The sequence below is a fragment of the Chelon labrosus genome (assembly GCF_963514085.1).
Source record: "Chelon labrosus genome assembly, chromosome: 1".
Taxonomy (NCBI): domain Eukaryota; kingdom Metazoa; phylum Chordata; class Actinopteri; order Mugiliformes; family Mugilidae; genus Chelon; species Chelon labrosus.
The window spans coordinates 22,115,951-22,128,040 of NC_140337.1; the positions used below are offsets into that span (position 1 = coordinate 22,115,951).

General features: G+C 40.2%; 1 protein-coding gene across 1 annotated transcript; it reads right to left on the minus strand.

The window, feature by feature from the left end:
- Positions 1–439: 439 nt before the first annotated feature.
- On the minus strand, positions 440–7,759 carry LOC311494268 (uncharacterized protein). Its single transcript, XM_084553218.1, has 5 exons — positions 3,566–7,759; positions 2,390–3,430; positions 2,133–2,288; positions 1,626–1,718; positions 440–1,055 (listed from the first exon to the last, which is right to left on the minus strand). The coding sequence occupies exons 1-5, from the start codon at positions 3,572–3,574 to the stop codon at positions 738–740; spliced, it is 1,617 nt and encodes a 538-aa protein (XP_084409344.1). The 5' UTR covers positions 3,575–7,759; the 3' UTR covers positions 440–737.
- Between the last annotated feature and the right edge of the window lie 4,331 nt (positions 7,760–12,090).

Here is a 12,090-nt window from a genome sequence, read left to right on the forward strand (position 1 = left end):
ATGTTACATACTAACATATTTTTGTTGGGCCATTTAAACTAGTATGATATAATTACGAGTTACTTAATTTAAATGGGTAGTTGCAACCATTATTTTAAATACAGTTACATTAATTAATTGTGCTGAGTCAACAAAACCATAATTATTAATAAAATAAATAATTTAACAGTATTTTTATATTCCACAATTTATACAAATGTCAACCTAAATTCCCCAAGCTGGTGTCAAGTTTTGGAAAAGAAAAACACGAAGCAAACTGGATTTGTTGGAATAACACTTTACCAGAAATGGCAAAACTCACTTTCAAGCAATTGGCTGAAAACATGTTGCTGTGAAAATACAAACAATTTCAAATTTCAAGTGTAAACCACTTAAACAACCAGTATTAGGTGTCTATATTTGGAGCTTTCTGATGACCAAAAAACTAATCAAAGCTGGTTATGAAGCTATATGCAGAATACGGTCCTGGCAACTGTGTGCAAAGAAAAATGTTAAATACAGCATTGTGCATCATCTCAAGTTTCAAAAGAAAACTTTGTTGTTTGACAACACTTTTTTTTTCCTTCCCTTGTTTAAAGAAACACTTCTAAACATTATTCTCCTCTAACCTCCAAATATCAACAGTTTAAAGTATCAAAACACATTAACAACAGCTTATCATATTTGAAGGTAAATGCCTGAAAGGCTTCAAATAGAGTCACTGCTACCTGAACAGTAGTTTACTCTAATGAGGATGACTAACGTGCAAGTAGTGTTTTCAGTGTTTGAATTTTTTTTGAGAGTCGGTTTCCATCAAGCTCCATGATAAGCTTCTGCAAAGCTTCGAAGGTGTATCGCAGCTCTGGTGGATAGCTGAGGTTGAGCGCGTATACAAGTGCGAACAACATTCCCACGGCAAGTGGTACGTTTCCGAGCTCATCCAGAACTTGCACGCCCTCCAGAATGATACCTACATCTTCCGGTCCATCTTTTGGCTCTGCATCTTCTTTGCGAATGACAAATATTCCAAATGTAGTCTTCATCATCGCAGCTTCACTGCTTTCACCATCTGTGTTCTTCACAGAAGAAAGGGGGGAAATAGAGGATATGCATGTCAAAATGGTACTGTAGTCCCATTTTTTAAACACACAAATTTCTGTAAAGCAGCTGTCACTTATCTTATGTGAAAGATTCTAGTATTACATTGTCTTTTCTTAACCCTCCTTTTGTCCTGGAACAAAGAAGAAGGGAGGAAGGAAGGAAGGATGGAAAGAAGGAAGAAAGAGAGAGAAAGGTGGAGGAGGGGAACTGATTGGGTCAAGAAAGGAAGGAAGGAAAGAATGGAGAAAGGAAGGAAAGAAGGATGGAGGAAAGGAGAAATAGAATCAAGGAAAGGAGAGAGGAAGGAGTGGGAGGGAGGGAGGGAGGGAGGGAAGGAGGGACAGAAGGAAGGGAGGAAGAAAGGAAGGAAATTAGAGACAGGAGGGATGGAGGGACAGAAAGATTTGAGGAAGAGAGGAAGGAAGGACCAGCCAAAACAGATTGGGTCAGTTTCACCCCAGAGGACAACAGGAGGGTTAAGTGTGTAACTGGGTTGTTTACAGATGTCAGAATTGGGACTGGAGAATAAAAACAAAATTACATACCATGTATTCTTTCACGAGGTTCTCTGGCTCTTCATTTAAGTAGACACACAGGGCTTTGATGATGCACTCTCTTCTGACATCAATGGCATCGGTCTGAGTGTGTAGGACAATAAAAAATTGACAACAAAAAGCAATTTTAAAATCAACAGGTAGAAAAGATTTCACAAACATTGAACAAACACTGAAATTAACTTTTTTTTTTTAATGTAAAAACTTGATTGATATTTTTATGATATGTGAACTTACATTATCCTTGGGTGGTTTGGTTTTATTTCCAAGCAAGACATTTATTCATGTGTCCCAGTAAACAGTAACTACCATTGTAATGTCAGTGGACATTGTCAAATGTGCCCGACGTTCGTATTTTATCAAATCATTCTTCAATCAAGTACATTACCCCCTCTCCATCTAGTTTTATTTACCTTCATCCCTCTTACATTTTCCCTTAAAATGTCAAGCATGACATAAATATTATGGCTGTTCAGTTTCTTTTTTTTATCCTCATACCTGGGTGATGGGTATCATGATGCTCTTGATCTTTCTTCCTTGACCGCCCCCTTTCTTGGAAAACACCTTCATCAGCTTTGCAGATAGAGCATCCAGTTGGGAGAAGAACTTTGGCAGCAAACTGACGGTTGTAATCCTCTTGAATTCAGCAGTTAGCTTAAATGAGAGAAGAAAAAAAAGGTACACAACACTGAATTACTTACTCATATTTGTTTGGCTTACACTAAATCACGAGCGCTCTGTATTTATTCACCCACCTCACGTACACAGAAGAGAGCCGGCCATTTGGTTTTGAAATCAGCAATCAAGGGTGCATCACGAATAACCTCTTGCCTTCTGTGTGCAAAGGTCTTCTCCATCATGGCCGCCACTGTGCCCTGATTGTTCCTTTTCTTTACTTCTAAAAGCAGGGTCTCTCTTATTTTTTCAAGTGTCTCTGCAGATTCACCAGATGGGTAGGTGGGGCAGTAATTTACTTCTGCTCTTCTGGGCTTCTTCACACCATAAGCAGGACTGCATTTGTCTGCAGGTTTATTTGTCAGCGAATTCAGTTCAACTTCTGGACATCCAAGCCGCTTGAGCTTCCTCCGGTAGTTAGCAAGTTTGTACTTTAAGCTCACCTTCCAGCCACCATATCCAGTGGCAGAGCCTGGCTCTTTCAAACATGGATGGGATGACACAAGGGCTTCAGCAACCTCTTCAAACTCACTGTCTGAGGGGTACACTTTGTACCGAACAATTTCCTCAGCTAAACTGTCAAGAATGGCAGTTTTAAGTCTAACATCTGGATCCAATAAAGTTCCACTTTCTTTGAATGCCGCATTGGCCTTGTCCAGCTGAAGCTGACAATCATATGGGAAACGGGGTACAACAAAAACAACAGGCCATCCAGAGGATCTTGAAGGGGTGGACTCAGGAGAAGACAGGATGTCTGTGTCACACAAGCTACTAAATGAAAGTGATGAGTCATCACCAGACCATGATGTGGCAGGAGTGGAGCAGGGTGGAGGTGGGGAGCCACCAGGCAGGGCAGAGGCAGCGGGAGCTGAATCAAAGACAAGCTTTAAGGTACTTTTGTCCTGGATCTCTAACACTGAAGTCAAGTTGGTGAATTCATTGCCAAACTCAGCATCCATAAATTGCAGCCTGAAGTGATCCTCTACCCCACACTGCCTCTTAATGTGCTGAACAAGTTCACCAATAGTCTCTGGGATTCCATCCTGCAGGATCAGTCTCTGGGAATCGTTTTCTCCAAGGATGACTCTGAGCTTCACTGGAGCAGCCATTTCATCAACAATCTGTGAATAAAAACAAAAACATATAAAGACATAAATATAAAAATATATTTGTACAAGAGTACTTATCTAAGGTTGAGACTTATTTTCATTGGCAGTTCAATTAACATTAAATTTTAAATCAAAACGTCATCATACCTTATACATGTATGTGTCTTTTCAATGTCACCATTCTGAGAGATCCAACAAAGTAGTCTGCCAGAGGGTAGTCATCTGCTAGGTCACTAAGCTCAATCAGATCTGTGTCTTTGGTTGGACATGACGTGAGCTCAAAAGCCCTGTAATGCTCACTATACCATCCACAAAGTCTCTTAACCATAAAAAACAGTCTCTCCTGAATAACAAAAACGTGAACAATCTGTCCAAAATCAGGAAGTCCACTTGTAGACCCATGAGCTATAATCATGTCCTTTTTAAAAGTTACACCTTTGGTTGACACAGATCGAGTCATGTGTACCTCTCTGGTACCAGGAAATCTTTGTTCAATGTTCTCAACAATGTCTGTTTTTAAAACATCAATAGGAACTGTTGAGACATTTGTCAGCTCAAGGACAGGCTTTTCAAAACTGGATGCTCTCATGTGATACGAAATCATGAGCTGATGCTTAAAAGCTAGCGAGAGGGGCACGTTTTTGAAGCAGTTGGAGTGTCGAATTACATGCTTAAAAAAACTGTGCTTGGCCTCGAATCGCATAGTCCAGAGACCAACGAGAGGACCAAACTGCCTGATGAGTCCAGGATAATGGTCTAGGTAATGATGTTTGGGTAGAAGCTGCACATTAGGAAACAGTTCTTGGTATCTTTTGCGGTGCTCTGAAATTTTGCACTCAAGGTAAGCAACAGAGTCTTCTGTGTGTGTTGGAGCAACCACCAGCTCTACAACATCTTTTAGAACCATTAAAATTTGCCATGCCATTTCATCTTCTGGCACAAGATGCCCAATGATGAATGGAAGAAATCTTATCAAAGCCCAGTTCTCATGAGCGTTCCCCCCGATTGTTTTTGAGAATGTGTGTGGAATTACGTGGGGCCTGTTAGTCTTGTCTGACCACTTGAAGGGAAAACTAAGGATAGACTTGTTCAGAAGCTCAAGACTGAAATATTTCTTGGATATCAGCAGTGACAAACAATGTGCAAGCTCCACAGGTACGATGCCTTCAAAGACATCATGCATGATATCTGGTGGATAACCAGTCAGAACATTAAAGTGGGCAAGGTTTTTGGTGATTACACATGGGCCTTTCACCCCAAAACAGCTTGAACTGTTCTGCTGGGCTGAATGCACATGCGAGTCATGTAGTTCTTTAGTCCTCAGATCAAATAAACCTGATTTCACATCTCTTGTTTGGATCTCTGCCCGTGTTGCTGTGCAGAATCGGCAGATGTACCCACCAGAAAAACTTTCATTAAAACCTGCCACACTATGGGCACTGAGGTTATCCGCTGCAACAACTTGAATTGTGCCTTTAACACATTTACCAAGCAATGGGACAAAAATTCCTTCCTGCTCAAGTGTTTTTACATCTTGAAGAAGAGGATGCAGGACATTGTCATAACCGTACTTCTTCACATTATCAGATTTGCACAAGATTGCCAGGTAAATCGCGGAAAGTGCTGAATGTGAGCCTGGTGGCAAATTACTCAAAGTCCAGTAGATACCACAGAGCTTATGTTTCCTGCGCGAAGTGCCAAGAGGATTACACAGCTCGAAATCATCTATGTACAAAGTTAGCAAGATTCTTAACTCACCCCCTGAAAGAAAACCATTTCCCTTAAAGTGAGAGCCATCTTGAAATGATTTATAAGTACACTGTTCTCCTGTGACCCCATGACTCTGATGTGCTCTGTGATTTTCAACAACTTTATCCACAACATCTTTCCTATTGAAGAGCTGTTGCAAGCTCTTCAGTAAAGGCACATACTGAAAGCTTTTGTTTTCCTTTTCATCAAGCATGTACTCAGTGGGTTCAATGACATTAAAGTTCTCCCTGTAAAATTTGTTTCGGAGATATGATGTGCTCAAAGAGCCACCTTTCTCTATAGATTTTAGCAAGGGGTGAGACGTGGCAAGGGCTGTGGCGACTTCTTTTATCACTGACTTTTCAGGTACGGAGCCATGTTTCTGAAACATAGTTTCAATAGTGTTAACAGTGAGAGGAAATGCAGCTGAGCATAACAAATAGTGTAGCTCCTGTAGAAACTCATCAACTTTTGTGCCTGGCACATGTGCGAAATGTTCTAGTTTAAGCAAAGCTGCAGCAAAGTTCTGCTCAATAATGTCAGGCAGGGTCTTGCTTATATCATCATTATTTGAAGATGCACTGTTTAATTCCACTACACAGTCATCTGGGTTAAGTGTATCGTCCTCTGCACTGTCAGTTGATTCTTGTGAAACTCTGGTTGTTGTCACTATCCCTGGTTTAAAATCATTTAATGTATGGGGGTTGTGTTTCCGGTTCTTGTGGGAGTGAAATGTTGCATAGATATTTGTTTTAAAAGTACAATCCCCAAACATACAGGTAACAGTTTCATGACTCTTAAAATGAATGCCAATATGTGTGAAAAAGTCCCTCTCTGTAGAAATATTGCTACAGTTGCACAAAGGACAACAAAATGTTTTCAATTCCAGGAGCTCCTGACTTTGAGTTTGCTTAGGATGAACTCTACTTAAATGTATGCGCAACGCATTTTGCGTCTTAAAATTGCATGGACAGTTTTGATATGGGCATGAGTGAAGTCGTCTATGGCGGTGATGTAGTCTTAAATGTTTAAGTAGATCATATCTAGTCGAAAAAGATAGACTACACTCCTTGCACCTCCACATATCAGTAACACACAATGGTACAATCTAACATCTGGGCATTTAACATTTTTCATTTCCCATCTTTCCCTTTTCACCATACTTGATCTTAAACAGTTTGTCACTACATTTGTGTACAAACTTACTGTCTACACTGACCCTGACACTAGCAGATGACTCCCTTTTCCTGCAGTCACTCTTGTATGATGCCAGAAGAGGACGCTTTCACAGGAGTATGGCCAATGGTGGTGACTTGTATGATGACACTGGACACGTTTACTGCCACAAATTTCTGTGATGAATTGAGAGAGAAAAGAGAGACAGGGTGAGGGAGAAGTACAATAACTTTAACGTACATAATAATAGAAAGAGAGTTAAAACAATAGTTAATCCAATGTATGACTGGTTCTATTATTTCCAGTGGACAAGTACATTAAATATGCTTCTTTGTGTTTGTGGAGGGACTGATTTGACTGAAAACTACAAGTGCGTGAATGTGGCGCGGTGCGATCGAGAGATACTGTAAAAATCCATAGCACAGCTGCATGTCACGACAAACACCTGATAAGTGTGCCTTGGAGGTTGGTGGTGGCTACACCAGGCTACGAGCTAACGTTAATGCACACAAACAGTGCAACAGTACTTTTACACTCACGGTAGCACACGTTCTCTCCCTCCTCAATAACGTGAATAACATCAGACTGTGGAGAGCTCCGTAGCGCAACGAACTGCTGTGTTTACACTCTCAGAAACCTAGCTGCACCAGAGCAGTGGTCCAGCCCGAGGAGATTTACGTCGAGTTAACAGAGAAACCCTGCCACGGCGGCGGCCGAAAAAAAAACTAAAATAAAAAAACAACAACACTTGCTGCTCGCCAAAGGTGGAGTTAGTGTCGACTTTTTGTCGGACTCCAGGCGAAAGCAAGACGCTACTTGGGGGATTTTTAACTTTACCGCTATTATTTTTAAAACGTTTTAAAAACTGTTTGGTTTGAGCGGTTTTGTAAATGAGTCAACGCCGTCAACCTGCTAACCTTAGTTTGCAAGCTTGCACATGGCGACAGTCGGACATGCACTACAATAAAACACGCAGAACAAAAAAAAGTCATTCAAAATGCAAAAGGCGGCCATAACTAACTGTCGATAACAATTCTGAACTTTTATTACCTTCTTTTCAATTGAAGATAAAGGATTAAGCTTACCTTCTTCCACATGTGCTGTCTCTTCTCAAAATGTCTGCTCCTCTTTGCCCGCCAGGGACACACCTTTGACCATGATTAAAGAGGGGCACTACTGATTAGGAATTTGCTCATTACTGCCACACATGCTCCGGAGTTGTAAACAGAAGTGATTTGCAGTCTTAATCCATTAGAATTATGTTGTGTTAACATAAATCAGTCTAGTAAATTTAAATTGTTGTATCTTTTGTTAAAACTACATAATTTAGAAATGTTCAACTCTAAAACATGATTTTATATAATATAAGTTACATACTGGATTTAGGTTAAGGTAGCAGACCCCCAGTTTGCTTTTTTTGAGTGTAGCAGTCTTATTCTCCAGTCTGTTCAAAAAGACGCTTTTCCCGACGAGTACGCTGCACTCCAGGCCGGTCAAACTGTGCTCAGCTCAAGTCCTATCGTCGCTCTCGACCCCTACATGGATGAAGGCCTCATCAAAGTCGGAGGTCGCCTCAAATATGCTTCACTGAACACAGCATCCAAGAATCCCGTCATTCTCCCAAACAAGCATCACGTAACTAAGCTGCTTGTCCGACATTACCATGCTAAAGTTGTGCATCAAGGAAGGCAGTTTACTGAAAGTGCAATTCGACAAGCTGGACTGTGGATCGTAGGTTGCAAAAGACTGGTTTCGTCCATTATCCACCATTGTGTAACATGCAGAAAACTCAGGGGAAAACTAGAGACTCAGAAAATGGCTGATCTCCCGCCTGAGAGGCTTGAAACTTGCCCTCCCTTTTCTTATGTTGGGTTGGACGTATTCGGCCCATGGTCAGTAGTCACTCGACGCACACGAGGTGGTGCAGCACAAAGTAAGAGATGGGCAATACTTTTCACATGTATGACCACAAGAGGTGTACATATCGAAGTCATTGAATCTATGGACACTTGCAGCTGCATAAATGCAATACGCAGATTCTTCGCAATAAGAGGCCCAGCAAAACAAATGCGGTCTGACAGAGGCACCAACTTCATTGCAGCAAGCGTGGAGCTTGGTATGGCACAACCAAACAAGAACCCTCCCAACATTGTCAACTATCTTCATGCCAGCGGTTGCACATGGGAGTTCAATCCCCCACATGCCTCTCACATGGGGGGCATCTGGGAAAGGATGATCGGGGTAACTCGGAGAATATTGGACTCTATGCTCCTGCAGAACAAGCATACCCGTCTGACACATGAAGTGCTTTGTACCTTAATGGCTGAGGTATCGTCTATAATCAATGCAAGGCCCTTAGTTCCCATCTCAACAGACCCTTCCTCACCGTTCCTACTTTGTCCTGCAATGATCTTGACCCAAAAGCAGCATGTCCCCCCACCACCGGGAGATTTTTGTGGAAAAGACTTGCTTAAAAACCAGTGGAAACAAGTGCAGGCACTCGCCGATGAGTTTTGGAGTCGCTGGAGAAACGAATATCTCAACACTCTCCAATCAAGGTGCAAGTGGCATGCGACGCACCGCAACCTCCAGACAGGCGACATCGTGCTGTTGAAACAAAATCAAGCACCCAGGAATGAATGGACAATGGTGATCATCACATCCACCTTTCCAAGCAGCGACCGGAAGGTCAGGAAGGTCGAAGTGAGGACATCACCCCAGGGTGTCTCGAGGACTTACTTGCGGCCCATCTCAGATATCGTTATGCTCTTAGAAAATGAAGAGACTGTTAAAAAGTAGTAGTGGCATCAATAGTGCCAGGCGGGGAGTGTTCTGCCCTATGTAGAAATGTATTTCATAAAAGTTTAAAAATGGTTCAGAATAATTTAGTTAAAAATACGTCATAATTCATCAGTAATAATTCCATGCTAAAAACGTTAATCTGGTTTAAAAAGTATTTATATGCAGCCAGCATAAGTTTACTTGCATTTTATTTTGACATGGTCGCAATGCACTATGGGTAACAGGAACAGCTCTACTCGGAGAAAGCATGATACAGAAAACCTGCCTTTCAGTGTGAAAACTTGGCCTCCTGTGTCGTAAATCCTGTCCAAACCTTCGAAAGCAATGGCTTTTCACTCTGGCTTTTATTGAGCTACCATCACAATTGCAAATTGTAAGCTGTCAAGAAGACTGTTAATAAAGGAGCAAGACGCTCGGTTTCCTGGCTCATAAAACATGAGTTTGGCTTGCTGTTGATCTGCGTTGACATACAGAGTATCCAACACGTAGGGATAACAGTACAAGGGCCTTCAACCTTCCTGGCGTTGTGAATTTCTTTATTCGTTTTTTGTGTGTGTGTGAAACAATTTTTTGATTTTTATTCAATTTTAACATTTACAACAGACCAACAAGGAACATCAACAACAAAAGGATATAATAATGATAAAATAAAATAGTAATACTAATAGTCTACATTCTTCTTTATCTATCTTTTCTGTCAGTTTCGTCCTCTATATCAATTGTCTTTTCATTTTGTCTGTCGCTGTCCGAGTCCTGTAATTAGTCCAGTCATTTGTCTTCTAGCTGTGTTTCTTGCAATCTCAGCCGGTGTGTCAGTTTTTCCATTGTATAGATTTCCTCTATTATTTCGATCCATTGATCCCTGGTCGGAAGATCTACTTTGCCCCATTTCCTTGTTATCGCCTTTTTACTAGCTATTAACAGTATTTTTGCAAGGTACTTATCTCATGCGTGTACATTGTCCTCTGTGAAATTACACAGATAGAGTACCGTGCAGCTCATGGGAATGTCATACCTTAGTATTTCTTGGATGGTTACATGTACAGTTCTCCAAAACACCTGTATCTCATGGCATTTCCAAAATACATGTGTGTGGTCTGCATTTAATATTCCACATTCTCTCCAACATGGTAAGTTTACATTCAGATGCCTACTCTTGACCTTGGGTGTGATAAAGAATCTAATCAGATTTTTCCAGGAGAATTCCCTCCATGTCCGCGAACTGGTGGTTGTTTGATGTATTTTCCACATATTTTGCCACTCATCATCTGAGATTTTGGTATTGAGCTCCAATTCCCATTTTTCTTTTATATAATTAGTTGAATTTTTGCTGCTTATTGTCAATTTTTGGTACAGTGAAGATATTATTCTGACTTTTGTGCCTTTATACATATTGATTATAATTTGGATCACACCATGCACTTCCATGAAGGGACCCGTCCTGATTTCCTTCTTGTAGTAATCCCTTATTTGTAGGTACCTATAGAATTCGTGTTTACCCAAATCATATTTGTCGCTCATATTCTGGAAACTCTCCATCTCCCCATCTCTTTCTAGAGTACACCATGCTGTAATTCCCTTAGTTTCCCAATGTTTAAATCCCTTGTCATATGTGGCCGGTTTAAAGTTACTATCAAATGCTACCCACCTTAACATATTACTATCCTTCTTCATCCCATGTTTTTTAACGATTCTAAACCATAATTCCAAAGTAAACCATGTAATCGGATCTAGTTGTTTCTTTATTTTGTTGTATACTTCTTTATCTCCAATCACATTCTGAATTGGGTGTCCTCTGAACTCTTTTTCCATGTCTTTCCACTTAGCTGTGTAGTTTGGTTGACACCAGCATATCAAATATCTAAGCTGTGCTGCATAGAAGTATTCCCTGAGTTTTGGTAATCCCGTTCCCCGTCTGTCCTTTGGCAGTTGGAGAGTCCCATACCTAATTCTGGGTTTCTTGCCTGCCCATATAAATGTGAAACAATTTTTTAACTATTTGACTCGAACCTGAATTGAATTAGATTCCTATTTTTGAGTGATATGAACACTACACATGGAAAACAAAATATTATTCAACAATTTATTTTTAATACAAAATAACAAAATTAACAGAATTAAATAAATGTCTTTCTTAAACAGAAACCTGTCCTGCTTAACTTAAAACTGTATACATTAATATAAAACAACAGAAAGCAGAACATTCCTCTTGTAATAGTGCAGTAAGAGTCACAGAGCAGGAGACGGCCTGGGAATAAGTTTACCGCAAATGTTCATATAAAGCGCCCTGTTATTCATAAATTCCATTGACATTTTACACAATATTTTTGATTCTCATGATAATACAGGACAAAGTGCGTAGAGTTTCAGTTCAATACAGGACGTGTACTTTTGTTTCTAAATACAGGACGATTGGCAACCCCAGTAACACTACATCCAGTTAGATGATATTAATGTCCTTTATAGTAACAGTGTCAGTCTTAGTATCCAAGTTCCTCTTCATGCTTCATCTGTTGATGTGTGGAGTATTTCTAAAAAGGTTGATGCATCTAACAGTGTTCTTGTGTATTTTCATTTTTAAGTGAACTTACTCCGATGTGATCATGGTGAGTCTGAAAAAGCTTCATATTCATTGATATAATTTCATCTCAAGAACCAAACATTTATCGTAACCTAACAGCGCTGTGAATGTCTGCATCATCATTTTCTTTCTTACTCTATTCTTTACCTCTGTCTACAGAGAACTTAAATAGAAAGCACCAAGTTGATCCAGATGCTGAATGGACTCTAATATTTTCTATTCCTTTGATAACAGGAAGGAACCAGAACGTAACGGATGTTTTCTACTGTGATCCAAATTCAAGATGGAGATAAAATAGTAGTGACATTAAATCAAAGAGTGAGGGATCAGTATTTTCATTTTAGCTTCATTTTATTTGTTTAAT